At 39.2% G+C, this 27,898-nt stretch overlaps 2 protein-coding genes across 3 annotated transcripts; both read right to left on the bottom strand.

Annotated features, from left to right (window-relative positions):
• Positions 1-380: 380 nt before the first annotated feature.
• Positions 381-16,577, bottom strand: tmem201 (transmembrane protein 201). 2 transcript variants are annotated; one of them, XM_034209111.1, is made up of 11 exons: positions 16,324-16,577; positions 15,576-15,696; positions 15,300-15,488; positions 15,023-15,202; positions 13,168-13,532; positions 12,862-13,062; positions 8,920-9,140; positions 8,035-8,097; positions 3,347-3,637; positions 3,017-3,145; positions 381-2,400 (listed from the first exon to the last, which is right to left on the bottom strand). In XM_034209111.1, the coding sequence occupies exons 1-11, from the start codon at positions 16,431-16,433 to the stop codon at positions 2,303-2,305; spliced, it is 1,968 nt and encodes a 655-aa protein (XP_034065002.1). In that variant the 5' UTR covers positions 16,434-16,577; the 3' UTR covers positions 381-2,302. The 2 variants fall into 2 exon arrangements, with proteins under 2 accessions (XP_034065002.1, XP_034065003.1); XM_034209112.1 differs by lacking the exons at positions 381-2,400; positions 3,017-3,145; positions 3,347-3,637; positions 8,035-8,097; positions 8,920-9,140 and having other exon boundaries at positions 9,721-13,062.
• Positions 16,578-17,962: 1,385 nt separating this feature from the next.
• foxl2l (forkhead box L2-like) lies at positions 17,963-19,392 on the bottom strand. Its single transcript, XM_034209482.1, is given in 2 exon segments — positions 17,963-18,905; positions 18,908-19,392. Coding segments are annotated over 2 exon segments (783 nt in total). The 5' UTR covers positions 19,254-19,392; the 3' UTR covers positions 17,963-18,468.
• Positions 19,393-27,898: the final 8,506 nt, after the last annotated feature.

Here is a 27,898-nt window from a genome sequence, read left to right as displayed (position 1 = left end):
ACTTGCGCAAATAGGATTGTTCAGCAAAAACGTACACTTGCATTCTTATTTCATACCCACCGAATACAAACATTTCCCAGCGTAACATTTATACATTTGATTGTGATGTGTTTGGAAAGCTTAGAGAGGTGGAGGACATTTGTTGGCACAAATATGTAAGAATATGTTAGTGCACCCCTGTGCTATATCTACAAAAGCCTGTTTTAGGAATACACAGTCCCTTCCTTATCAGCTGTCATACTCAGTCCATCATTGCTAAGGCAACATTTAAGATGTTTGTCTCTTATCAATGTAAACTCAATAATACCAACTCTCAGTATAAAAGTGTCATAGTGGATTGTTCAACAAAGACACATAAATGTTAACAAAAAAGATGCTAGTTTTTGCAGATTAAGTTGACAGATTTAATTTTCACTTATTGTATAGAAAACAGATTTATATACCTGGATAAAGAGCAGATACTTTATTTTTAAAAAGTATGGGTTAAGATGAAACACGCCAATTTTGTTCCTTACATTCACACAGAAAAACCATTTGCTCTGATGAACACAGTGGAATAACAACCATTTGATGCATGAGTAAGAGCACAGGTGTATATTTCTTCAAAACGGAAAACCTTGGTATTGACTTAATCGTAATGTGAAGTCCAGAAGAAAAAAGTACTTTCATTACTTTTTAAATAAAAACTCCAAAATAAATAAATTTTATATTTGACTGAAAACAATCCTCATTCAGGAAAGTTCAAACTTATTGACAAAATATTTACATTTCAACATGAACATGATCTTCCAATGAATGAGCCTCCTTTAGAGAGGAATACGTACGCCGGGTTACACATTCAATACAAATGCACTAGTCTCCATACAGCATGTGAACAGGTTAATACCTTTCAACAACAATTATTCAGTATAAAAGTTGTCTAATGATAGGTTTCTGAGTAGTTTAGAGGTCTTTCAGTAGCACGTTTAAGTTTTCTCAGAAACTTAATTTTACATTTCTTACATACATTTTTACTTTGGTTCAAGATAAATTCAGAACACTTTTAATGACCTCAAAGTGTCTAAGAAAATCCACAAAACTCACAAAAAAAAGGATTCCTCTCAAATTAGGTGCATGTATTCAACAATACAATTACTTTAAGGAGGAAATAAACAAGATACAAATCATTACATGTCCAAAATGTACAACTTTGTGTTGCTCAAGTTCAACATAAACACACACACACATCTGTCACATAAATACAACCATCAATCCACGAAATGCGGAAAACAATTCAGAAAACAAACAAGTGCAAATGCATTCCAAATTATTATTTAGGTAAGTTTGGGTATATCATTGACGCACTAGAAATTCTGCATAAATTAGTTCACAGCTCAGGAGTAAACTCGTATGCAAACATCATGTAAATGTGATCCATTTTGTATAGATGAGATTTTTAATATAAAGACATTGCACTTGGCCAGAGGAGTTTTGCCCCTTACAAACTACCCTCTGAACTGAGAATCTTTAAAAAAATAAAATACAAAATTGTTCGGTGAAAGGTAACCATTTTAGTGAATGATCGAGACATGCATCACTTTATGTATGAGATATAAAATCAACATTATTTGTAAAAATGTTGACTGTAAAACAAAAACATAAGGTCACCCCTCTTTTCTAGCTGAATATGCATATAAAGAAACTAACACCAGTGCTGTGAAGTAATGACATACAGAGTGAAAATGTGTTCAAATGTTCTAAATCTAAAACTGTCATTTTACACCAAACAAACGTTACATGCTGCTTAATGTTTCATATGTGGCTATTGTACTGGACCAGAAATGTAATTGAGTTGGGAGAGGTAATGCAGTCATTACAGTTCACAATAAGTAGGTAAGACATGACCCTCTGTGTTTAAGCAGCATCAACTCAACAGTACATGTTTAACTCAATGCACAGTATCAGTGCAAGAATTGAGCCTTTTAAATCAATAACACATGCACCTGCATTCATGTAAGAGGAGCATTGACAAACCAAAAAACAAGCCCAGATCAAAAATAATAAGAATTATAAGCAGTCATTAGTCATAAATTAAAAGGCATAATATCTGATTTCGCCACAGTTTTCTCGTAACTGAATGGGAGTTACGCTGGTGACAATCTGTCAGCTGACATCTGTATTTTCCTTAAGCCCCATCAGACAATAGGTAGCTGCCAGAGATATAATGTTTTCTGGCATCACTGACCTACCTCCTGGTCCACAGACGCACCAGGGCTGTCAGAAGCCAGAGGGTGACTCACGAGAGCACAGAGCCATCAGCAGCTCATCTCCAGTTGAGGTAGATGTAGACTGAGGCAAACACCAGGTTTGAGGTCAGGCTCACCATCAGGAGCCCAGGCCATATCAGACACCTAATGAAACCTGGAGAAGTCACAGTGAAAGTTCATTCATTTCATTAGAATCATTATGATGTGTGTCTTTTATACAGGTTTATTGTCAGCTAATACTTTTGCTTTAGTGTCAACAGTTTTCAGGTAGTTTAAAGTGAATTATATGTGGGTAGGACCATTACATGAGAGCAGTTTTGTTACAATTATATATTTGGACGGTTAACTTAAGAGAGAAACTGAAGTTTGGGCACCACCTGGTGGCTACAGTTGGTCATTGGCACATGTGTTTTATTGTCGTTTTCAATAATATTGTTTGGCTCTTGTATAAAATAAAAGGATCAAAATTATTTGATTAGAAGTAAATACAATGCATTCAGGAAGTATTCAGACCCCTTAACTCATTCACATTATGCTGAAGCCTTATACTTAAATTATTGAAATAAATCTTTCCTCATCAATCTTCATTCAGCACTCCATCATGCAGCAAGAAAGGATTATTATTAGAAAATGCATTAGAAAGAAAAATGAAGTACTGACATCAGTATGTTAGTGTAATTAATTTAGTCGGCCATCCAGTTAGACAATAGCCATGAAACCATAATTAAATGATGGTTTACGGCCAGCCATGTTTAAATCAGACTGCTGACCTTTGGGAGGAGTGCCGTTCTCAGGTCCCTGTGTGGTCGTACCAACAATGCATGCAGAGGAATCAGAGGAACTGCCCTGCTTCTCTTCCTCTTCAATCACACTGCCGTCCCTAAACAGAGAACTCAGATCTGCAAAGCAATAGATAAAACCGCAAATATATTAATACACTTTAAATATATTCACTCAGCAAAGAGACTAAACTGTATGTAGGTTTTGATATTGTTGGCCATCTGGTGGTTATATCATGATGACAGTATGGTAGACAGCACAGCATTGAGATAAATCGCTAATACAAGGAACATTTCCCTTTTAACTCAAGCTGTACTTACCATTTTGGCTTTGAAAGGGAGATACGTCAGGGGATAAACAGCCACTGTAAATGGAAGAGGCCGAATTGAAATGGAAATGTGAAGAAGACACAGAGGGGGACATGAGCGTGGCTTCTTGCTCCCCTGAGAAAAGCCGGAGTTGTCGGCCGCTGATGTTGAGGCGGGCGGGGCTGATGAGGGGGCGCCGGAGTCTGGCAGAACCTGAACTGGACGTAACTGACCCGGCGACTGAGGGAGCTGGAGAGGGGCCCGGGGAGGATGGACGGCTCCCGGATATCAGTGAGAAGTAGTCTGTGCCAAATAAAGACAGCGACAAATGTCAATGAAGTGTTCTGAAAGGGTTAGGAAATGGGTCAAATGCAGGGTTGAGGAGAAATCACAAAAGGTGGTCGAACAATTTTTTTTTCTTGTGAAGGTTGATACCTAGAAGTATCTAATGTAAGGAGCTGTTTAAATTCTCCGAAAGCTAAGGAAAGGTGCTTAACCCTTCTTTTGCGTTTCGGGTAAAAAATGACCGAATTACTTTTGTTTTAATCATAAATATTGTGTTTTTCATCCAATTGCCTCAATACCTTATGTTATCCTCCACACTAGGCCTCTGAACGTATACACTTGATGATCACCACTTGCATTGAATTTTGAGTGATTTATTCAACAGTGAAACACCCTTGATGTTTTTGGTCAGAATTAACCGCCATATAAAAGAATGGGTTTGAGTGTATTATGTTCATCCTGCAGATGATGCAGAACACATGCAGAACACACACACGCGCGCGCACACACACACACACACACACACACACATCCACGCGCTGGGAACCTCTCCCTTTCTCACGCTGTATGATACAATGTATCATACCTTCTCACAGGTGCGAGCTCTGTGCCCCTCGAGAAACACAAACCTCTCACTTTCTCGCGCTAAATGCGCCTCCCTTACTGGCTCTCAAGTTATATTTGTGCGTTGCTCACATTTGACTCATTGACACAATGAGCAGGCGACCGATTAGGCGATTTTCTGTACGAAAGGCTCTGGACACATATTTTGAACCAGATGAAGGATGAGGCCCCTGAGATAGAGGAGCCTGAGGTGACATTCCACAATTTTGCATTGCCAACTATGTGCGTGAGCACACGCGCGTTCTGTTATGGTATATTTCTCTTTCAATAAATGTTCATTGAAGAAAACAGTATCAGTGTGTATTTTATATTCATCACAGTGAATGCTGAACTTGATGGGCCCACCGGTGGGTCTGGACTATGACATGAAACACTAGCTTGCTTGTATCAATACATCCCATACATCATTGGAACGGGAAGAATCTCAGCTACAACACTAACTAAAGCATTTCCATCTCCAGTAAACACAGCCTACATGGCAAGCATTTTTATAATATACAGTAATGTAAAATAAGCACTATCTTTGAACTTACTGCCAAACATAATATGAAATTCACCCCTGGTGTAATTCTGTCTGTCACCCCTTGATTCTACTTGCTTTGACTGTTCAAATGAGATGCCAACCATCAAAATTGGACAAGGGGTTCCAGAGATATCACTGTGCAAAACACACCGGTCAATTTTGACCGAAAATAGCATGGGAAGGGGGTATGAGCTAACGCAAGAGAAGGGTTAAACACTTACTTTATTATCTCCTTAGGGTATAATAGACTTTTACTTTACTTTTCCAAAGGAAAGGAGATGATGGCATCCCAAAATAACTTTTCATGATACAACATTTGAAGATACACACCATTTGTCCATCAATAACAAAACCATTGCATGGTGTAGGTCAGGGGTGCCCAACCAATCTCCCCGCGATCGACCGGTCGATCGCGGGGAGATTCCCAGTCGATTGCGAGATGTGTCTAAAAATAGAACAACAATATTCTGTTTTATCGTTAATGTCCTGTAACATAATCTTCCTGTGCCAGAATAATGCACTTGAACCCATCAAAGCTTTGTGATTGGCCGGCGTGACCCCATGTGTCGGGGCGTGGCTGGTGAGCAGTGGGCAGTGCACTAGTTCGCTACCGCTGTCCGTGTCAACAGGAGTGACAGTCCGCACACACACAAGACCGCAATTATGGCAGAAGCAAAACATATATAATTTTCACTCTGAGTGGGAGGATGATTATTTTTGTATTTATTCCAATTGAAAGTCCATCTGTCTCATCTGCAATGCGAGCGTGGCTTTATCGAAGAAGGGTAATTTAGGAGCGGCATTTCAAAACAGCGCACAAACGCTACGAGACGGAATTCCCTACTCTGCCCTAATTCTGCCCTACGCTCCAAAAGGGGAGGGGCCTGAAAGGACAGCTAAATGCACAGCAGTCCATGTTCACCAGGCCCAACAACAAGAGCAAGGCTGCTACCAGAGCATCTTATCGTGTCAGTCACGTTCTTGCGAAACACATGAAGTCTTTCAAAGACGGCGAAGTTGTGAAAGAAGCTTTCCTGGAGGCTGCCGATGCGCTTTTTGGGGACAGTAAAAAACAGCAGCATTTCAACAGGTTTTTGATATAATAAAAACTCAAGTTAGATACCGTTATTAATCAGCTGTAAGTTTTAGTTTGTTTGAACTTATTCATTATAATTATTGTACAAAATGGTATAAGAATGCAAACTTAAATTGATTATAGTCTATTATCAATTCAGGTTAAGAAGCTAGTGTTGCTTGCATCCTATTTTAAAAAAGGCATTTATTTTTATAATCTACTAAAATGCAACAAAAAAGGGTTTGATTCTATTAATTTTGTCTTTTTTATTGCACTTTGGCAGCAGATTCCTGAGTAGCTTCAGATCTGAGTCGTCTTATTAGTAAGCCTAATTTATACTTTTGTAGCAACACTATTTTTATATAATGGCAAAGAAAGAGTTCAGAGTCTTTTCTTTTTTTCATGTGTCATATGTGGCAGCACTGTTCAATGTTTCTTGAAAACATTACCCACTGTAGTATGTGCATGCCCGGCGCCGTGGGAGGAATGTCAAATGGGAGGGCCAGGCCCTCCCATTTGACATTCCTGCCCTCCCCCAATAAACACGTTTTTTATTATTTATAAAAATTAAAAAAAATATATATTTTATTTTTTTAATTATAAATAAACTGTGAACTTTTATGCTACGATGTATGTGATGTCAGAACAAAAAAAAAAATCGCAGGCTATGTCAAATAAATGCATGTGTCTGTTGTGATTTGTGATTCGTCCCCATTTAGACCAATCACAGCGTCACACTCTGCCGCCTATTCTGTATTTGTTTATTGTGCATTCTGTAGACTCCCATTTCTGTTTGAATTACAAAATGGACATCAGAAATCGGCTTAAAAGGTCTAAGGATTTATTAAAACGAAATAGCGCTGAAATAACTGCAGCCGATGGTGATGCTGGCGACCCTGCACCTGCCGTTGCAGCAGCACGCCTTAATGTCACAAGCTTGACCTCGGCAAACCCCGGGGCTGAGTTAGCGATGATCTTGGGTTAATAAACCCAAGCAAGTGAAGCTGGATCGTTATCCAGGGAGATTGTTTTCAGGAAAGAAGCGCACTTTTGCCGCTGCATGGTACACAACAGACCATGGCTTGAAGATTCGTTAAAAGCAGACGCAACCTTTTGTTTCCCCTGTAGACAGTTTAAAGTCAATACGTCTTCATCTGATGCGGCTTTTACTGTCAAAGGTTTTTGCCACTGGAAACACGCATTACAGACTGATAAGACATGCCGCATCAAAAGAACACATTTCATGTGAGAGTTTGTGGAGAGAGAGACAGATACGAGAGGAAACAAATAAAGAAATTAGAACTTTGGTTCAGATCAGCTGGCACGGAGCCGTTATTACGTGTCAGCTGTCGTTGATATTAAAGCTTTTTTAGCTGTCAACCAACTCCCTCTCAGAGGTGACTCGATTCACTCCACAGCAAGTCCGAGTGCAGTGCATAGGAACATAAACCATGCCCAAGGCGGGCTAAACAGTTCATCGTCTCCGTCTCTACTATTTCTCTCCGAGTGCAACGATGAGGAAGCTGCCATCCGTAACCAGTGTGCCTTGCTCGTGATTTACCAGTGTCTGTGCTGCCACGCACACAATGTTTCAAAAGTGGTTTCTATGTTGCCCTTTATTTGTGTATGTATTTGCGATAAGTGTGCGTCTTTACGCAATGCTGTTGGCCTTGCTGTTTGATATATATTGTGCCGCAGGCCCGCAGCACGTGACGGTTTTGTGGGCCCTCCCATGAAAATCATATGCCCTCCCTTTAGATTTGTTCTGGCGCCGGGTCTGAGTATGTGACGTGTGAATAAACTCCAACTCTGTATCAACAACACTGTTGTGTAACTTCAGTTAAATACTTGTATGTGTGTAGATTAGAAAGAGGTAAGATAAAGGATCTGCAGTATTTTATGGAGAATTAATCGTACAAAGGTCAGTTGTATACAAGTAGAAGTGTGTATTTACCTGATAGTAGGCTGTCAGTAATGGCTACGCCTCTCTATTTGGACTGGTAGATCTCGGCAGACTGGCAACTTTGAAAGTAGCTCTCGGTTCAAAAAAGGTTGGGCACCCCTGGTGTAGGTAGTCTGAATTTCTTAGCACAACTAATTCCTTATGTCTCCTTAAAATCTTTGCTTGACCACATGACGACAAGAGACGTAATTATTTTTGACTATTGGACTGCAGCACAGGAGGTTTAGTACCTGAGGGTGGGGAGTCTTTGTAATGTGAGGCTGGTCTGCTTCCACTGAACAGGTAACCAGAATCTGAAAATAAAAAAACATATACAATCATACTTTTCATCACAACCAGTAACCAGGGCTTTCCTTAAAGCAGAAGAAACACAATTTAAACCAAGAGAAGCTAATGTTGTATTTTTACTTAAGATAAAGCAGCAAATAGTCAAAACTGAGGCGCTGCACAAGTTTCTTAATAAAGTTCTGCTTAATAAATAACAAATGTCAATCAATTATCCAAGGTGCTGAAGACTAGGTCATGTTGAGCATCTATTGAATTAACATTTCAGCTGTGCATTGAAAGCTTTAACTTCAGTAGGTGTAGCATCATGGTACTCTCATGAACAATGTTAAATGCACATTCTTATACAATTATATCTTAAAATGGATCTAAATTGACCAGTCTTTAATATCAGCCTAAATTAACTCATTGCATGTATATATGTATATGCTTGCAGGTTGGCCACTTAGTTATGTTTGGAAACAGTAGCGTGACCCAATTTTATGCCAAGCAGCAGAAACTGAAAGTAAATCTACTGAATCGTATCAATCTAGATCTTGTCTGCATGCAAAGCAGCACATTGCAAGAAGCAGCTCAAGATCAAACATGTCTGAGCAGATATGGGGTGCGACGCAACAAGAACTTTAGGCAGAAGTGAACCGAGTACTCCTGAAGTCCCCATCACTGATTTTTTGTTTGTTTTGAGACCACAAATGAATGACGTACAAATAACCAAAATCACACAAGTCCCAACTATAGAGATTATGCTAATAATAAGAAAGATTTGACAGCATCAAGCATTTCGTTTTGAATCCGTCTTCTAAAAGTGTATGGAATAACATTAATGTTACCTGTCCTGGTGAGGGGAGGGATGGTGCCGAGGCTGAGAGCTCTGCTGAGGCGCCCCGGCAGAGAGGAGGGGGACGCCTTGCGCTCGCGAGGACCCTGTTGGCGGTTGAGGAGCTTGGAGAAGTTGGGCGGCAGGGTTGGGACGAAGGAGTCCACCAGCTCCGGAGAGAGCAAAGGAGGCTGGCTGCCGAAGGGGGGGGCTGCAGAGCTGCCTGCAAGGTATCTGCAACACAAGAGCAACGGTCTACTACCAAATTACAACAAAACTGCTTTGATGCTAAATAAAAAGCCTAGTTATACACTTGTGTATTTTTCCAAATAAGGACCCCACAAAGTCAATTAAAATAGTGCTTTACAGAAAATTCCCCTTTTGTGATTTCTTGTGTAAAGTAATCAGGAAATTAGATTTATCATCAATGTACCAATTCAATTCTAAGATCTGAATAACAAAACTGGTAAAGTCTGCAATCAAATCAGTGGAGAAACTGTGTACCCCACATCTCTGTTATCCATTCAATGAGACCACTTTATAAGCACTGAAATGCTACTGCAGCTGTCGGACCACATGCAGCAGCTGATGGCTTCTTCAAAACAACAGCTCCAGGACAAATGCTGCCCAGCAATACAGACCAACTCGTTTTCATTTCCACAAATCACAATCAGTGGCCCATACATGTTATATCTCAAAAGTCGTCCTTAACAGTCCTTTGACTCCAATGTTGTGTAATTAAGCTACTCTGCAAACAAATTGGAAACATATACATGTGGACAGGGAGTTTGTGTTGAAAACAAACAGAGAAGACTTATCCTTTCAGCAGATGTTTATTACGTTCCATGTACAGCGTGCATTTATAGTATACAATGTCTTCAAACTGGAGCCTTACATTAAATGACAAAGACGTCCACTCTTAGCATATAGGCACCAAAAACATGGTACGTTTCATTGGGTGGAGCATGTATGTTGCAGGAAACTATCGTCATGGACGGACCTCCATATCTGAGGCTACTAAACATTATATAATCGCATAGTAAGCGATTAAATTGAGATATAGTTAATTAGCTTATTTAGGCTTTGGATTAAACTGGCAAATTATTGCTTTGAGTGTCAAGTTCCAAGATGTGGGTTAAATAACCTTTTATCTTTTAAGCCTTGAGTACTGAGTTAGTGTTTCTGCAACACACACAATGCTTAAACATTTAGGTAGTATACATACTGGATATTCAGTGAAACAGTGCAGTAAAAACATGACATTCACAACAACAAAAAGTAGCTCTGAAGCTATCACTGGTAAACCATCACCACATGTTCTTGGCGATGGTTTAATGCTACACTAGAGCTTGGCAGTTTAAATGTATGATTAACATAAATGTTTGATGTAACGATTCTAAAGCTAAATGCACGACATTAATGAAGGTTAACACTCGTATCAAGCAGATACAATAATTCACTAAAAACCACACACAAATAGCCAAATACTCAGACTCACTTCAAATACTATATATTATGCACATCATAGCATGACAAACATGCACAATGAAAATGTATAGCGGACACAAACTTCTAGCACAGCATGTAAAACTTTGGCATAGACAATACATCTTACCATACATAAACAAAAAAGGTTCAAACATCTTACTTTGAACACACACATACACTTGAGTGTCATTGCACGTCTTTCATTGGTAAAAAAAAAAGAAGAAGAAAAGTGTGTGTCCTACATAATTAACGAGACCTTTTTGGTTATCTTGAAGACTGAATAAAGCATGGCGTGTTGGAGTTGCTACAGATTAAATGTTATCTTTGTCAAGAGTTTATGCAGTCTGTCACATGACACAGTTTATATAAAAAGGTAAAAAGGAAACTGAGTACATACTGATAGATGGTATGATGAATCAATAGCCATCACTTTCAAAACACCATCAAGAATAGTGAGTTGTACAACTAATAGCGGAGACGATACTTTCCCCATAACCTACAAACATGATGTCTTAAAATGTGCAGCACTTTTATTCTAAAACAAAAAAATGTAAGCTTTGAAACTACTACCACCATATGGCTTGGGTTTGAGAACATAACTAAAGGACAGCACCACATGCAATCCAAACCCTACAGATACCGTACAAAACTCACCAAATGCAATTTAGAAACACTTTCAACAGCTATTAGCTTGAAAAACCTTTTCACATTACTGTCATATAAATACATTTTTCCTTCACGTAATACATTCTAAACAAGTTCAATAAAAAAAAACTATAAAAAGGAAAAAATTAGCGAGAGCCAAAATGTAAGAGCATGCAACTAGTAGTCCATCAGTGTTTTAAATACATCAACATGCAAAGTTAATAAGGGAAGCGCTAAAATAAATCTAATAATATTTGTTGCTGATGGCAACGACGCATTTTCTAATTTAAACTTAAAACTATTAAAAGAGTCTACTTATATTGTACACACATTAAATGTTTGTGCGTTCAAGCACTGTCACAAAGGCTGCCGGACATTACCATTTGGACATGATCACCTACAGCAAATACCAAGACAAGCACCTGCCTGATCAATGGTCATCTTGAGGCACTAGTTTTTAAGCAATAGCTTTCAGCACATAGGAGAGTAACAGGAGACTATTTTAACACAGTATATCTATTGTGGGTATAACTGGTTTAAAGTGAAAAAAACTGCGCAATTAAAGAAAAACGGATTAAGGGATATTACAGCAATGGGACGGAGCGCATCGAAACACGACTTTCAAACTCATAGCACCGTTCTTGGGACGGCCTTTTCCTTGCAGGAAAATGGCTAGATTTTCAAATTGCAATATGCAAATGAACCTGACGCTATCATAATGGTGAATTCCCATCGTTGATAAAAACGATATAGGAATAAATCCTGCTCAGCCTTAAAACTAATTGTTGTTGCAGCACTCATGTTGGAAGAGATTCCCAACAAACAACAGTTATGAATAAAAGTGGCTTCAAAGGACATACGATGAACACTTTCTGAAATGTCCAGGGCCATTCTTTGTTCAGAAATTGTAGATGACGTGGCGCAACACAGAAGTGAAGAGATTATTCAAAATAGCTATTGAACATGGCCTGCAGTGTATCGCAAACTAGTGATTCATGCAATGAGCGGTTTAGTATTTATATATAAAGTAATGATTTTCAATTCCACCGCTTCACCAGAGAGTTAATAAATTAGTGAGTACATTCAAAATGCTTTCAAACATTCCAACGGTGTAAAATACATTGCTAAGTTTAGTTGTTCAGAGCTTAACGTTAAAATGGCTAAATCGTTATGATTGGCTTAATAAGATATAGTCACAAATGCACATATGTTATAGTTAATAAGGAATTACGAAAGTAGTTAATACACACAATTAATTTGAGATTTTGGTACAATTTTCCCAAAAACACTTTCTGCAAAATCAGCACGAGATGAAAACGTATAATACTCTTTCAAGTGTTTTTTTCTTCAAAACCCTTAATTCTCCATGTTGATTACATTGTTCATACAAGACTAGTCCATTTCTCTCATTGAAACATTTTAACAATGAGAAAGTCAGCATTAGTTAGACCAGAGAGATTGAGAATTGTGAGCCGTTCATATCATACCATCTTGTTTTAGTGTAACAAATTCCTTTACAACTAAATTAATTTCAGCCTGTGCTTGAGGGTGAGGTTTTGATGCGATTGAGCAAGAATCTCTGATTCTAGTTCCCATAATGGGCCACACACACCCTATGCTTTTAGTTTGCCATTCACGTCATAACCTCACAGTCATTCGCACATTGCAATAAAAAAGTTGTTCCTTTACTGAACATTAGATAGAGATAATAGATTTTGGCTTCATCCTGGTTCTAAAAAACACCAACAATTATTGGAAAGAGGGCTCTTTACAAAAATCTATGTTTTAAGCACAATGAAAAAATTACTGCTCAGATTCTGACCTTCGATATCTGGCTCTCCTTGGACCCAGTGGCTTGCGCGTTGCCACAGCAGCAGCAAAGCTGACTAGGCAACAGAGGCAGACGGTGCCGAGCTTGGCTGTTTCTGTCCAGCCGGAGGCATCAGTAAGGTAGATCTCTGCCAGGTGGAGGCATAGGATGAGGAACCAGAGCACAGACGCCACAGCATCAATTCTCCTCAACCTGAAAATGCAGCAACATATTATTATTATTACTGTTATTTTTTTGTCTGAACATGTCTGAGATTACTTTTCTTAAAAGGAAAATAAAGAAGCGAGAACTGCTTACCTGACAGGTCCTGCTAAGAAGATAGCAGTGAGACACGTCAACAGGCCAACACAGACTATAGCCAGCTGGTTGTTCTTTCCATGCTGCCACACCAGCTTGGCCTTATCTATGGCCTCATCTGGGAGTAGCTCCAGCAGATCCTGCCACAAGGGCACGCCTCCACTGCTGTCATTGTTGGGGGCAGATTCATTGTTGGGCGCAAGCTTCGGAGGAATAGCCCCACCACTTAATATCTGTGGGTCTCCAAGTGATGTATGCTGGTATGGCAAGGCACACAAAGATGTAGCGACTAGGAAAGCACATATGAAGAAGGTAAGGGCCCGTAACAGTATGACCTTCATGGGAGAGGACACAGCATGGGAGCTCTGCGGGAGAGAGGAGATTTTTGCAGTTAGAATCATGACATTTCACAACGTATGACTATCAACAAAGACGAATGTTGACATATTTTAATAAGAGCAGGCAGCAATTCCTGGTGGAGGGTTTAGCCAATACAAGTTTTCACTTTCACACAAGACTAAGGGCCTTTCTCATTTCTCTAATTCCCCTCCTCGACTCCCCTCCTCCTATCCTTGTGTCTTAGTCCCGCCCATATGAGATGCGACCGGAGGAATCGAGGAGGGGAACCGAGGAGAGAGGAGGGGAAGCAGCAGGCGGTTAGAGAAATGAGAACTCCTCTCCTCTGAGCGGTCATTTTAAAGAGACGTCCATTAATGATGACAGGAGGCACAGCAGCCCTCTGTCTGATGGACAGATGTGTTCATGACCACTTATACATTTACTTTTAATTCATTCACAGTGCGGTATAATGAGACAATAACAGGCTACAGATGCGGACATATATACACACACAAATATTATTTATATATATTTATATAAATATATACAATTTCAGATTCAAACAAGATTGAGAGCACTCTCATAATAACGTAACACTATCAGAGACTGGATATATCCCCAGCCGTGCGTCACGACTCTTTTAAACATCACTATTGCCGGAAATACATTCGCGGAGAATCCGCGGAGGACCCATCAGTGTATCCTCGATTATAGCTCCTCCAGAGAGCCTCCTTGATGCTCGATCCTCGAAGTGCATTTAGAGAAATTAGATGTCCTTCAACATGGCACGCTGAAATCCATTTCCGGGTCACTACCGGAGGACCGAGGATTCGAGGAGGGGAAATTAGAGAAATAAGAAAGGCCCTAAATCTTCGGTTGATTCCAATTAAAAACACTCAATATGCCAATTGTTTTGACACAGGTGGTTCTTTATAACTGGAGTTACAGAGCTGGTTGACAACTGGCTGTGTTAGCCCAGGTTTATCAGTTCAGGTTTGGGTAAATGCACATTTTTAAATTACAAACCAAGCTCATGCTATATAAACTGATCGTAAGTAGGTTTATTTATTATGAGATAGTTAAGCGTACTTATTGGGGTTACAATAAGTAACAAAGTGAGATCAATTCACGTATATAGCAAACATTTTTGCAGTTTCTGCTTACCAATATTAAGTGAAAACTTAAGAAATGTTAAGCTGTGAGAGTGTTTAATTTTTGTGGAAAATACAAAATTAAACAATGTGAAGACACATTTTCTTTATGACTATCACCTCAGTGAATATATAAAGATTTGACCATCAGATGTTCTAGAGAACGACAGTTAAAAAGTAATTGATTTAATAATTGGACAGAATTTATATACAGGTTGTTCATTGGTATGTAGCACTTGTGTGACCAACTGTTTTTATATATCTGGTATAATGACATTTTGTTGAAATGTACACACTGCACAGCTTAAGGTTACCCATCAAGCCTTACTTTGATCCATGTTAATGCATCGTTTGATTGCACTGACCGTTACACAGCCCTTGTCGGTTTCTCCGCTGCGTCGAAGAGGATGGTTGAGGAGCACAGTTCGAAGGTGACGGTTTTGAAATTTGATGTAGTACTCCACTGCTGTCTGACATGGCTTGCATAACTTATACGTCTGCTCCAGGTGGTGCTTGTAGGCTTCAATTTCCTCATCGTAGTTATCCTACAAATACAAAATAATAAATGTAGTGTTTACAGATGTCAGTCGTAGTAACCATAAAGACAGTGTTGCAGTGAATAGGGGAGAAAAAAGTACTTGCATCATTCCTTGGGATAAATGAGGCCAACTGTTTGATGACAAATGTCTGGTTCTTATTGCACTTCCTGCACAGGAGCATCTGACTGCTGACCGACTGCTGAGTCTTCGGTGTTGAGGGAAGGCTACCAGATACTCCATGGTTCAGATTCTCCATGAACTGAGCTGGTATGGGTTTGTTGTAATCCCCATTCTGAGAACAAGAGGGCAACACACATTTTACAGCACTGGCCAAAAAGTATCTTCTGCAATGAATTATTTATGTTTTTTAAAAACGTACCTCCTGAAAGCCATTGTATTGGTCGCAGTTTGGACAGTCCCAGCAGTTTCTGTTCCCAAAGGGTACCACATAGTTCTGGTTACAGAACCAGCAGTTCACATCTGCATGGGTCGGCTTCTTTCTGTAAATAAGAGGTATGGTTATTAAACGATGCACCATGACACTGTTAATAAAACCGGTTGATGTTTTTCTGATTAAGAGTTGTCCCACAGTGGCACACTACTTGGTGTTTTCAGGGTGGTTCGATTATTCCCCAGTATCACTATGATATTGAAAAGGTGCTCATTGTCCACTGAGTAAGTGGAGTACACGTCAAAGTTCATGTTAATCTAATTGGAAGTGATTGACAAGCAAACGTGTGTAAAGCCATGATGTTATAAATGTGAAGTAATTGTGTCCACATTGAATCAATGTCACAAACGCATGCACATAATACACCCAAAAACTAGAAAAATGTGTGTGTCCAAAGAACATCAGTGAAAGTCACCGTGTATCCAAACGTTAGAGCGGCACATAACTGCCTGGCTTCAAGTTATCTTTAATTAGCACAACTGCTAGCAAAGTTAGTGTTCATGCTAACGAAGATAAACAGACTCCTCTTGGGATATTGGAAACCTATTTATATATGTTATTGTTTCTCGAAGGTACATTTAAAAAAAACAACAACTATGCAACATGGTGTGCTTACGTCTTCGAACATCAGCGGGAATAAAGGTAAAAACACACAAGTTAAGAGCCTTCAAGTTACCTGGTGGCTAGTTTGTATATCAGCGCTCCAACGGCGACAGACGCCGTAGCTCCTACTCCGCTGTACATGAATTCCGGATATTCCAGCAGAAGCTGGGTAAAAGCCTCCATTTCCACCAAATATGCAGAAGTAAGTAGTTTAACAAAACACGAGAAATGTAACTTATGTGTTCGGTACCGCAAAACACGGCGCGAGAGCGCACGCGGCAAGCGATCCCCTTTTGTCAACGCCCATGTGCCGGAAACGGAATCTGCGTCACTGCCCGGACGAGTTCCAATAGTGTTATCAATTCCTTCATGTCGACTTTTACAGCCACTCATTACTGAACTATTACACACGTCTTATTGGGTGTATACGATTTGGGTTGTTATAAGAGTCTGTATTTGTTAAAACCAAAACAATCACACTTATGTTTGGTTAAAAAAACCGCGTATTTCAGTTGAGGGTGAGTATGATAGTGTTGGAATGAGTGATGGGACCGTTTCTATGTTTTTCCCTCGAAGCCTTGTACTGTGCTGTAACCTTTATATATTCAGTCTATGGCTGTAACCTGTTTCTACATTTTGATTTCGGTCTTTCAAATCATAATAACCTCCTTAATATGACTTACTTATTTTGTTGCATCCTTACGATCCTTACACGTATCACGTATTATGCCTACATTCATTCAGGCAGTCTACTGTAAAATGTCGAGGTAGTCGACTGGCTACTTAACTTAATAGGCTAGTTGCTATTTACTGCAACTTTCATACTTTACTCCTCCACAATTCAGAATCAAATATTGAACTTCTACTCCATTGCATGTGCTGTAGAACGTTAGTAACTATTGTCGTTGCAAATATTGTATTATTATATTAAATATTAGGACTATAATATTAACAATAATCTACAAATGAATGTATGTTTATAGGTTAATCTTAGATAAAAGTAGTTATGTAACTTAAGGAGTAATAACCCAATTACTCAGTGATAAGTAATTGTACTTAAAGTGCTTTAGTTTAAGGTGACCTAAGTAAGTTTGATGTGTAGGCTACTATTTTCACTTTTAATTGTTACGATTTTTTGAATGCATAGTTTTATAAGAGTATCGCCTATTTCAAGTTGATTTGCTACTTATCACTGGTTATAGCAAGACGTTTTTAGTATACAATTAGCTTTATCATTTAAATTAATCAAAGCTTATGTTCCGAGATGCATCAGTGTAAAGGTGGGGTAGGTAAGTTTGAGAAACTGGCTCGAGATACACTTTTTGTTATATTCCATGGAATGCTCTTAACATCCCGATAGCAATGAATATCTTAAGTGCTTTGACAACAAATCCATACAAAAATGTCATCTGTGGAAGCCGTAGTACTGTAAAAAGCACGACCAATCATTTTAGCCGGCCCGGCTAAAGTAACTGGATGGCCTACCTGCCTGTCAGCCTCCATCTGTGCACAAACTTATCTCGTGCCCTCATTGGTCATGTGCGCGTTCGTGTGTGTTGGAGGAGGGGCTCTGTAAGGATTTTTTCCGTGTTGTGTATTTTCAAATTCTAGCGATCTCGAGCCGGTTTCTCAAAGGTAGCACAAAAGGCCTTTCTCTAAAAACTGTTAACAACTTGAAGTTAAATGTGCATAATAATAAAAAGGATTAAGTCAGTCAATAAGGGTATTTAATGCAAAAATAACATTTTATTTGAACAAACATGATGTATTTTTACATCAAGCAAACATTCACAATTGAATAAGAAAACTGATCAGTGCTTTGGTGTCACCAATTTTGCATAGCAGCTTGGAGCATTGGATGACCCAAGTGAAAATAAATAACACAAAATATAAAATGTAAAGGCCTATAAAAAATGTTTGCATATTACAAGTGTAAAAATATAAAAACACAATTTGATTTGGTTGCTTCATATATCTCTAACTTAAGAGGCATAAACTAAGCTTCTTCTGCAATTTACACTTGATCTGTGCCATTTGAGAAGCAATGCGATTAGACAATACTTCCTTGGCATTTGAAACTGTGGCCAACCGAAGAAAACTTAACCAGCTTTTTAACAATTAATACACCGGATAACTTCACCTTATAACCGAATGGCAGTCCAACTGAAATGGTGAAACAGATAAACCTCAATGAACTGGCTGTCAATAACTGCGAACCCTACTGGTCAAATGAATAAGCAAGCGGAACCTCCGTTTGCCGTGCATAGGTGCTGAGCTGCTGGTACGCCACCGACACGGTGCCTCCGCCGGGGCTCAGCGGCTGGGTCACTCCTCCGTAGGGAAAGGCGTTGTGGGGCACCAGCACCGGTGTGTGGCGGTGGTATGAGCCGTAGGGAGAGTGATGGAAGTGTGAGGGAGAGCAGTATGAACTCACGGGGCCGCTGGGGGGCACGCTGCGGGGGTGAGTGATGACCTGGGGCGCCTGGTATCCGGCCGGCTGGGGCAGGCTCCAGGAGCTGCTCACATAAGGCAGGTAGAGCGGCTCGGGAAAGTCCACGGAGCTCCCGGTCAGGTAAGGCACACTCGGAGGTGTGTAGGGTCTCCTCACCCTCCTCCGCCGCCGGTAGTTCCCCTGGTCAAACATGTCCTCAAATGCGGGTCAAGCATCCAATAGTTCCCTTTCCTGTCCCCTCCGTTCTCCCTGGGTATCTTGACGAAACACTCGTTGAGAGATAAGTTATGTCTTATGCTATTTTGCCACCCTTTTTTGTTCTTCTCATAGTAGGGGAACTTGGAGATGATGTAGTCGTATATCCCGCTGAGCGTCTGTCTCTTGTCGTGGCCGTCCTTGATGGCCATGGCAATGAGAGCAACGTATGAATACGGAGGTTTCTCCTGCTGGCCGGTCTCCTCCTCACATTTGGGCTCAGGCAGGGGCGAGTTGGAGCTGATGTCCAGGAGCTGCACTCCCTGGTCGGCGGGGGATTCCTCCTCTGCATCCATAGCTCAGGTATCCGCTTGTGCGTCCTGCTGCTGGCAAAAATCTGTGATCAGCTAAGCAAGGCAGCGCTATGATTGTGTCTGCAGGTGCACATATACTCCTCCCACAGGTACAAAGCACCGCAGTTATCGCCTTCTTTCATCTCGCTGGGTTTCTCAAACTGTTTTTGCTACTTTAGTCTGCTGTACAGTCTGTTTAGGTTGAAACAGGGGTCACAGGGGATGTCAACATATTCCCACGTTGGAGTGAGGCGATCAAAGAACAGGTGCCCTGTGTCTTTAAATACATTGTGTTAGATATTAACTCTTGTCTTTGGATCAAAGCATGTTGATGTTCAGTTCATGCATAAGATCATTTTCTCTGCACAAATTAGCTCCCAGTCCCAGCTAAACTAAGATATTACAAATAATGATTATTTTATAGGTTATGCTGTATAACCTATCCAAAGCCTGTAGTCAGTCTGTTCTTGAAATAATTTTTATTAAGTTTTCCAATTATTATCTATGAGTATTTATATTTATTTTTTAGTTATTTTTTATTTCATCAAGGAGATTCACCTCTTTCATAAAATAAATATGTATGAAATTAGCAACACCACATAAACATACTATATGACAAGTAAAAGTCCTACTTTAAAAAAAATTCTTGATTTAAAAAGCACCAAAAGTAAAAATACTTATTACAGAATTATGCATCTTTGATTAATGTATGTTTCTGGATGATATCAATATCCCTTTAATGTTATATCTGATAAGGGTGAAACACATTTTATTGAGCCTACTTCATATACTTCTTGGTCATCATGTGTATTTCAATGAAGTATGCTTATCTTAGCCTACAATAATTCATCATACTTTAAATGTGTTTTATTTGGTGTTATTAATCTCAATACGCAGAGCAACTGAAATGATTTAATAAATAAAGTGCAGCAAAAAGTTAAATAACTGCCTTTGAATTGTATTAAAGTTCAAGTACCTTGTACTCGTAGTTAAAAACAATACTAAATTATTATGGGGTGGCAGTATCTCACTCTGTGGAGACTTGGATTGGGAGCAATTAGTGTTGCTTGTAACTCCCACACATTATAGCTGCACGGTGCTCTTAGTATGGGTAAAATGCAGAGCTTTTTTTCAGTGTGAATATATGTGAAATTGGAAAGTCGATCCGATTTGAATCCTTTTTGTCTTCTTACAGTATTTACTATCCACCCATATACTGTATAATAGTGCTTTTTGACACTGCTTTATGCCTTTAATTATTTCCGACACTTAGCATGTACAGAGAAGTATTGAGTCTTGCAGCATACCACCCACATACAGTGAGGCATGAACAGCAGGCCTGTCCGCTGAGCGTGGCAGATAATGATCACCTGCTCTCAGCAGACAGTCTGTCTCCCCTGTACTGATAGGGAGACACAGATCTCAAAAAAGGGAGCAACAAGTGGAAAGACAACTATGTCTTTGGCAAGGAAGGCATTTTAGGTTGGCCATTGCTATTACTGTCAGGGTACAGAGCTTTACTGAATATCTTTAAAATAAATGCTTAAGAAGATCCTCGTTTCATTAAATAAATAATAATTCTCTGGATTCCAATGGAGGGACAACAAACTTGGATTAGCTTTAATGAACAGAAAAACATGCAAAATACAAGAGGAATAGGCCAGATATTCAGCAATACATAAAGGTGCAACCTCTCAGTTTAACCACAGAAAGGACAATCCAGTGTTAACTGTTAAACAAAAATGCTACAGTAATACGTTGCTTCTAGTGATATGTTTTTACTAGTGTGTCCATTATGAACAAGTTCTTTGTTTATTGAGAATGGTTAAAAATCCTTAAAAATATGGTTAGCAACATGACAATAGATTTGACAAGTGATCAGACATAATGTGTTCCCTTCCAATGAACACACAGTTTGGCCTGAAAAGTTAGGAATTGTTGCACTTTGTTTTTTAAGGAACAAATGAATGCCAGGATATGTACAGTCTGCAATGTACAGGTTGTTATGATCTGCGTCCTCTGACAGCAACCTCCAAACTAAATAACAGTAGGAGGACAACATCATTACAAGAGAGTGGAATGTAGCACTTATAAGAGTACTAAAATATCAATGTGTGACAGATACATGATCCTAATCTCTATTTCACATGGCTAAAGTAATAATAATATTTTTATTTTTTTATTTTCTAATACCCTGTACATAAAAAAACACAGGTCACATATTAAGAAAATCCTTATGTTTTGGGTCTTTTCTTCTAAAGAAATATAGGCTTCACAGCCACAGATATTCAAGGAGTCCCATTTCCTAATCTCAGAGGTAAACTTTGCACAGACCGGGACAACATTTCTCCTGATAGACTCATATTTCTCATATGCTCTTTTAAACTTCTCAATTCTTAGTAACTAATGAAAATGACAAAAGGAAACTGGACAGCCCTCTGTCCCATTTCTCACAAAGAAAGCTAGATTTACCTCCTGATGTCATATGAACGAAGTGAGGCGCCAGGCTAAACACAATCTCTGTACTTTCAGCTATATGAGACCAAAGAAGAATGCAACAAAACTGCCAAAAACAAAGATCATGAATGCTAGGTTTTGGACAAAGGAAAAGTAATGAAGAGTTACACTCCTCAAGCATCCTGAAAACATCCCTCAAGTTTGATACGCAGATAAACTGACTGCACTCAAGTGATATAATGTCCTGTATTTAATGTGATGCTGTTCAAATGTTCAAAGTATTTGAAGATCTTACTTTTTCTTTTTCATTACAGGGCAATAGTTTTTTAATTCTAAACAGCATTCCCTCTATGTATCTCTACACTAATAAAGGCCATCAAATCTCTAAATCAAATGATTATTAGAGTTTCAAGGATTACCTTTTATGTTCTCTGGTTATTTATTTATAATAGAGCCATCACGCAGATAACATACTGTTTCAACTACTTGGAAGGAAGCAAGACCAACAAATGAATAAAACATTACTTGATGATGCCCAGTTGTTCTTGACTAATACAAAAAAAGGCATCACGCAAATGTAGCTTACTAGTTTAGAAAAACTGACGAAGCAGATATGTGCTGCTGCATGTAAATACTATTCTTATTGAGTATTTTAACATTCAGGTGTTACTTAAGCAGTTAATTATTATGTTGTGTTCAGGTCTGCCGTGACCAGTTTCAAGTTAAGATTATATAATAACTACCCTCTAGTTTTTTTTATTGGAACAAGGCTTCATGATATCGTCTACAACAGGTAGTATGTTAACGCTACAAAACAGATTTTGACCATGTTAGCCAATTCTGAAGGTACCCAGCAGTGCATTGAAATGTTTTGGGTAACTCTGGGTCAAATTTGGCTCAATCAAGATGAATCTCTGACTTAAGACACCCCACCCCTTTCCTCCACTGGAAAAATTATTTTCTTGCATAATGCACATGTACTCCCAATTCCTCTGGCACCCCTCCCCCCAAAGGAACTCAACCTTTTCTCACACAGAATATGGATACACTGACACAGACACTGACACTAAAATTGTACTTGAACCTGAACACACACACACACACACACACACACACACACACACACACACACACACACACACACACACACACACACACACACACACACACACACACACACACATGCACACACACGCATGCATGCAGGCACGCGTGCACACACACACACACAAACACACACGTACACATACACACACACCAGGCTTGGAATTTCGTCATTTTAGGGGCAAGGCCATTTGGCCTTCCCGTTCACATTTTTTTCAAGGGCACAAAGGCCACATGACAGGGCACAAAGGCCACATGACAGGGCACAAAGGCCGTTTGGTTAAATTACGCTGGTCAATCAACATGACTGAAAAGTGTAGCACTAACGTCAACACCAGTCGTTTTACAAATGGCTGAATAGCAATAGTGTTTCTTTAACGTATACGTTAAGTTCAGCCATAAACCACATAAGTCAGTGATGTATTATATCAAAACCGCTTAGCAAGAAAAATACTAGATTCAAAGGTGACAGCTATCTGCTAGCTTGTAGAAGCAACACTAGATGTAGACCCCTTGAAGGGAAGACGTTAGCGCTATCCAAACTAGCTAGCTATCGCTAGTTTTCATGACAAATGTAACGAGTCGACTTTAAATAGGCTAATACAATGGTAATTACCTATCAATAGTACTTTCTATAAACACGTAAATGTTAAGTAATTTCAAATACTACCACATACTTCAGTTAAATCATATCAAAACAGCTTGGTCCGCTTGCTTACCTGTGCTTGTCTTGCTCCCGCACACAGCAGAGCAATCGCTCTGATCCACAGACACGGGACTATCCTACTGCGCGCACTAATATGACTTTACTAGCGTTGTTTACACTGGAACTTTTGACAGGGGCACCAAGGCCACTTTGGCCGTGAATTGCATTTTTTTTCACAGGGCATCACGGCCAAAGTGCGGGGCAACGACGGCCATGGCCGTCGTGGCCGTCGTGAAATTCCCACCCTGACACACACACACACACACACACACACACACACACACACACACACACACACACACACACACACACACACACACACACACACACACACACACACCACACACACACACACACAACACACACACACACACACACACACACACACACACACACACGCCTCAAAAAGAATTCCCCTTGCTTTAATCATAAGTCTCAATCAAGATGTCCATGGCCGTCGTGGCCGTCGTGAAATTCCCACCCTGACACACACACACACACACACACACACACACACACACACACACACACACACACACACACACACACACACACACACACACACACACACACACACACACACACACACACCACACACACACACACACACACACACACCACACGCTCAAAAAGAATTCCCCTTGCTTTAATCATAAGTCTCAATCAAGATGTATATTTGACTCCACCTCCACCCCCCTTCCTTCACGGGAACAATTATTTTCTCGCAGTACAGCGTGGCCTTTGATCATCTTGTTCGGGGCGTGGCATGAACAACATTGCACAGATTGTCTTGCATAAACTTCTATAAATATCTATGTCAAGTTGAGTTTCATTCATCAGTATCTATTGATTTTACAATGAGCAAAATACTTTTCACTGCCCTTGAGGCTCTCGATCAATCGACGGCCGAGCACAAGCTCAGAGCATCTTCAGAATGACCCCTGGGCCAACTAGATTTGCAGTTTCACATGTCCAAGATAAAAAGACAGCACAGAAACTTTTTTTTGTTGAATTCTTATATTTATCTATTATAGTCAGATAACATAATTATCCACTGTCCTCACTATAGGAAATATAATGAGTGAATTTAATCAAATGTTTTACTTAAAAATATGTGGTCTAATGTGTCTTAGAGCCATATAATAAAATAACAACAGGATTATATGGTTATGAATGCACAATAAGTTAGTTAAGATGTAGTAAAAACAACAGAAACAGGTTTCAATACAACACAAGGGGTTAAGATGATCACTTGAAAATAATACATTGACTGTTGACCTGCAATGATCAGGAATGTCCCTACAGTCATACCATAAATACCTTTTACGCACAGCTGCACCAGTCCAGAAACAGTTCAGGTGGCGCAACACCTTTTATTTTCTCTTCCTGGGTGTTGACATGAGTAGAAACATTAGAGGGTGTGTATGCTGTTGAAGTCTAGGCAGCACAATGCTTTCAAGTGAGATGAGTGATGTCCAGCTGAAGACATTTTCTCAGCTCCGGGCTTTGAAACATTTACTTCTCTGCCCTATGAAGATTCTCAATGCACTTACATTTTGACTTGTCATAGTAGGAGTATGTACAGTTGTGTTATTCACACTGGTAATGATGGCACCATTGATTTCAGTTTCCTACTTTGACGTGTCTTGACTTATTACCTCTCACCCTGTCAGAAAGAAAAATAAAACAAATCAAAAAGGGTAAATTATTTTGATAAGTTATTTCATTGTGAAGTCAGCATATGTAAATATGATGAAATCGGGTCAAACAGTGTTACAAACTAATTTAATCAATTACTAATTTTGCAACCAAAATGTAAATAGTGCTATGTTACCTTGCCATTGTTGTTACCTGATACACATCATTGTCATGAAAATAACATAGAAATTATTAAACTTGATGAAGTGTTTGTGTTACTTCATATGTCACCAGAAAAAAGGATAACTATGCGGCGTGAAAATAAACATTAGATCCTAGTTGTGTGAGCAGGTATGAAATTTGACTCACAAGGGCACCTGTTAAGCTGTGATCAGGGATAAAAGGAAATGACAGTATGTGTTGTGGCTTCTGTTTAAACATAAGTGCATGTGGCAGAACACAGCAGCCTCTTCAATTTACAGTAGTCATTTTAGGCACCACTCCCAGACCCCCTAATCCACGGATTACAAGAAACCTGACATCCCTCTGTAAGCGACAGAACAAACAACATGATCTGATGTGACGGGCACACAGATAAGAAAAGCATCAACACCAGAAAGCTGTGGCTGTGAATTTCTTATTACATTTTATAAACCACATTTCAATTGTCCCCCTCACCACCCTGAACTTGATGCTCCTTTTAGAAATAGGTGCATGTAAGGACATTTCAAATATTAATCTTTCACCCTGACTCTGTTAGTTGGCCGGATTCCAAAGCTAGGTGTGTCTCTCACTCAGGTGATGAGATGCTTTAGTTCCCTGTTTAGTTCATAATGCCATTGACCCATGCCATCTCCCACAATGCATCTCTTTGTAGAGTTCTACATGATGGTCTGTCAGCTGATCAGGCATTGCAGACCACATCTCAAGGGTAACAATTTCTAACTCTAACCTCCAGAAACAGTTGTCTACTGTTTGGCAGCCAAAACTGACGTTATTCACACTAACAGAGACCCCAAACTCATAGAAAAGATAACACATACTCAAATATAGTTATCTCTATGAATGGAGCAATGTTTACCTTCATGGTTGAAACAAATTATTTAAGTGTCAGGGTAGAAGTAATAATAACATTTCCTCTGCCAAGGTAAAGTCAACAAAGAATTCCTCAGTGAATGATTGCATGTTGGCAGTGTCTTGGTTCAAATGGTAAAGAAATCACAATATCATTTAATGGCCAATGTCACAGAAAGAGTTTTATTAATGTGCACATCACATTTGAAGCACTTTGCTGATGTTCTCATCCAAAGAGACTTTTCCACTTCCATCAAATTATTACTGGAAAGAAGCAAAGCCATGATCTTCCTGTTTGACTTGTTTCCTCAATTCAGATTCACTTGTTGCCACATGTCTATTTTATGTAAAGTATTGTTACTTTACACACATGGGTCTTTCCACACAACAACTGTGAGAAAGGATTGTCAGATAGCATTGAGATATGTGACATCTTTCTGACATTTGATTTTTATCTACCGGCCAAAGCTTCTCCCATATTGCGTGATTCATGTGACTGAGTTCATATCTCATTTATCTGATGAAGACACTGCCAGATACCTTGCCTGAATAAACACTTTGAACTATATTCCCACATGAGCATAATTCTCTATGTTCTACTTTGCAACATTTTCAACACCCATGCACCTTGTAACTCTCATTGCAGACTCCTTTTGTCTGTGGTACTTATAATGTCTTCTACCTGGTAGAGTTCCCAGGTAAACCTAAACCTCAGTTTTCAAACAAAAAAGAGGAGTTGTCGGCACAATGAATTATGTAAGTTTCAAGCATTTCAATTGATGCTATTTTTCCACCAATAAATACTCGTCAACCACACATCCATGTGAACAAAAGAAGGTTGAATATAAACTCAGACAATGAGGAAATAAGATGATAACATAAAAACACGAAAACCTAAATACAAAACTGTGACCCATGCATGATCTGGGATGCAATGTAAAACAAAAATAAAAACTGAAAAGGGGCTAGTCATTCCTGTACCCAATTTGGGTTTGATGTGCCAATGATTAACATATGTTTGAATTAACTCAATGCTTGGTAATTGTCCACTAGTAGCTCTCCTTTGCCATCTTGTGGAGGCAAAGAGAAAACACAATTCTCATTCAGTTGAGTTAAAAGCCACAAACCTAACAACCATCAAACCAAATTGCAAATGTAATACACTGAGTGACATTTGAAATAAAAATCATGTAGATATATCACAACAACAACAAAAATCATTTGAATTTGTAACCATAAGAAGAAATAAGCTGTATCAGAATGGATTTGGTGTAGTTTTGTTTGGCTGCATCATTTGTGAAGTCTCTCTTGTTGAACATAGTTGTGATCTAAATGACACACTGATAAATTAAGATAAACAAATTACATGCAAAATAGACGTAGCACCCACAACCAATGTTGCACCTGAAACTAATAGTACTGTCTCCAAAGGGACATAGGTGAGTGATGGGTTGCAGCAAAGTGAGAAAAGTAAGGTATATGTAACAGTGTGCCAGTGGAGTATGATGGAGGATCACACATTAAATAGATTATATCTGCCAAATGCCCTCATGTTTCTGAGTGCAAAGTCACATGCGAAAATAATAAAGATTATACATTGAAAATAATTGAAAAAGCTGATGAAAAGTTTAACAAGTTTTTTATTCATCTTCAGTTGTATGTCTAAATG

Source organism: Gymnodraco acuticeps, unplaced genomic scaffold, assembly GCF_902827175.1.
Source record: "Gymnodraco acuticeps unplaced genomic scaffold, fGymAcu1.1, whole genome shotgun sequence".
In the NCBI taxonomy this organism is placed as follows: Eukaryota; Metazoa; Chordata; class Actinopteri; order Perciformes; family Bathydraconidae; genus Gymnodraco; species Gymnodraco acuticeps.
This window is presented reverse-complemented; position numbering and strand designations above follow the sequence as displayed.

Bases quoted from the DNA above. Each gene is read 5' to 3' on its own strand.
- tmem201 (XM_034209111.1), bottom strand. From the start codon at position 16,433: ATGGAGGCTTTTACCCAGCTTCTGCTGGAATATCCGGAATTCATGTAC. The intron at 13,533-15,022 runs GTCAGTGCAATC...TCTCTCCCGCAG, and splicing joins CCGACAAGGGCTGTGTAACG to AGCTCCCATGCTGTGTCCTC. The intron at 9,141-12,861 runs GTCAGAATCTGA...CTTGTGTTGCAG, and splicing joins AGGAGAGCCAGATATCGAAG to ATACCTTGCAGGCAGCTCTG.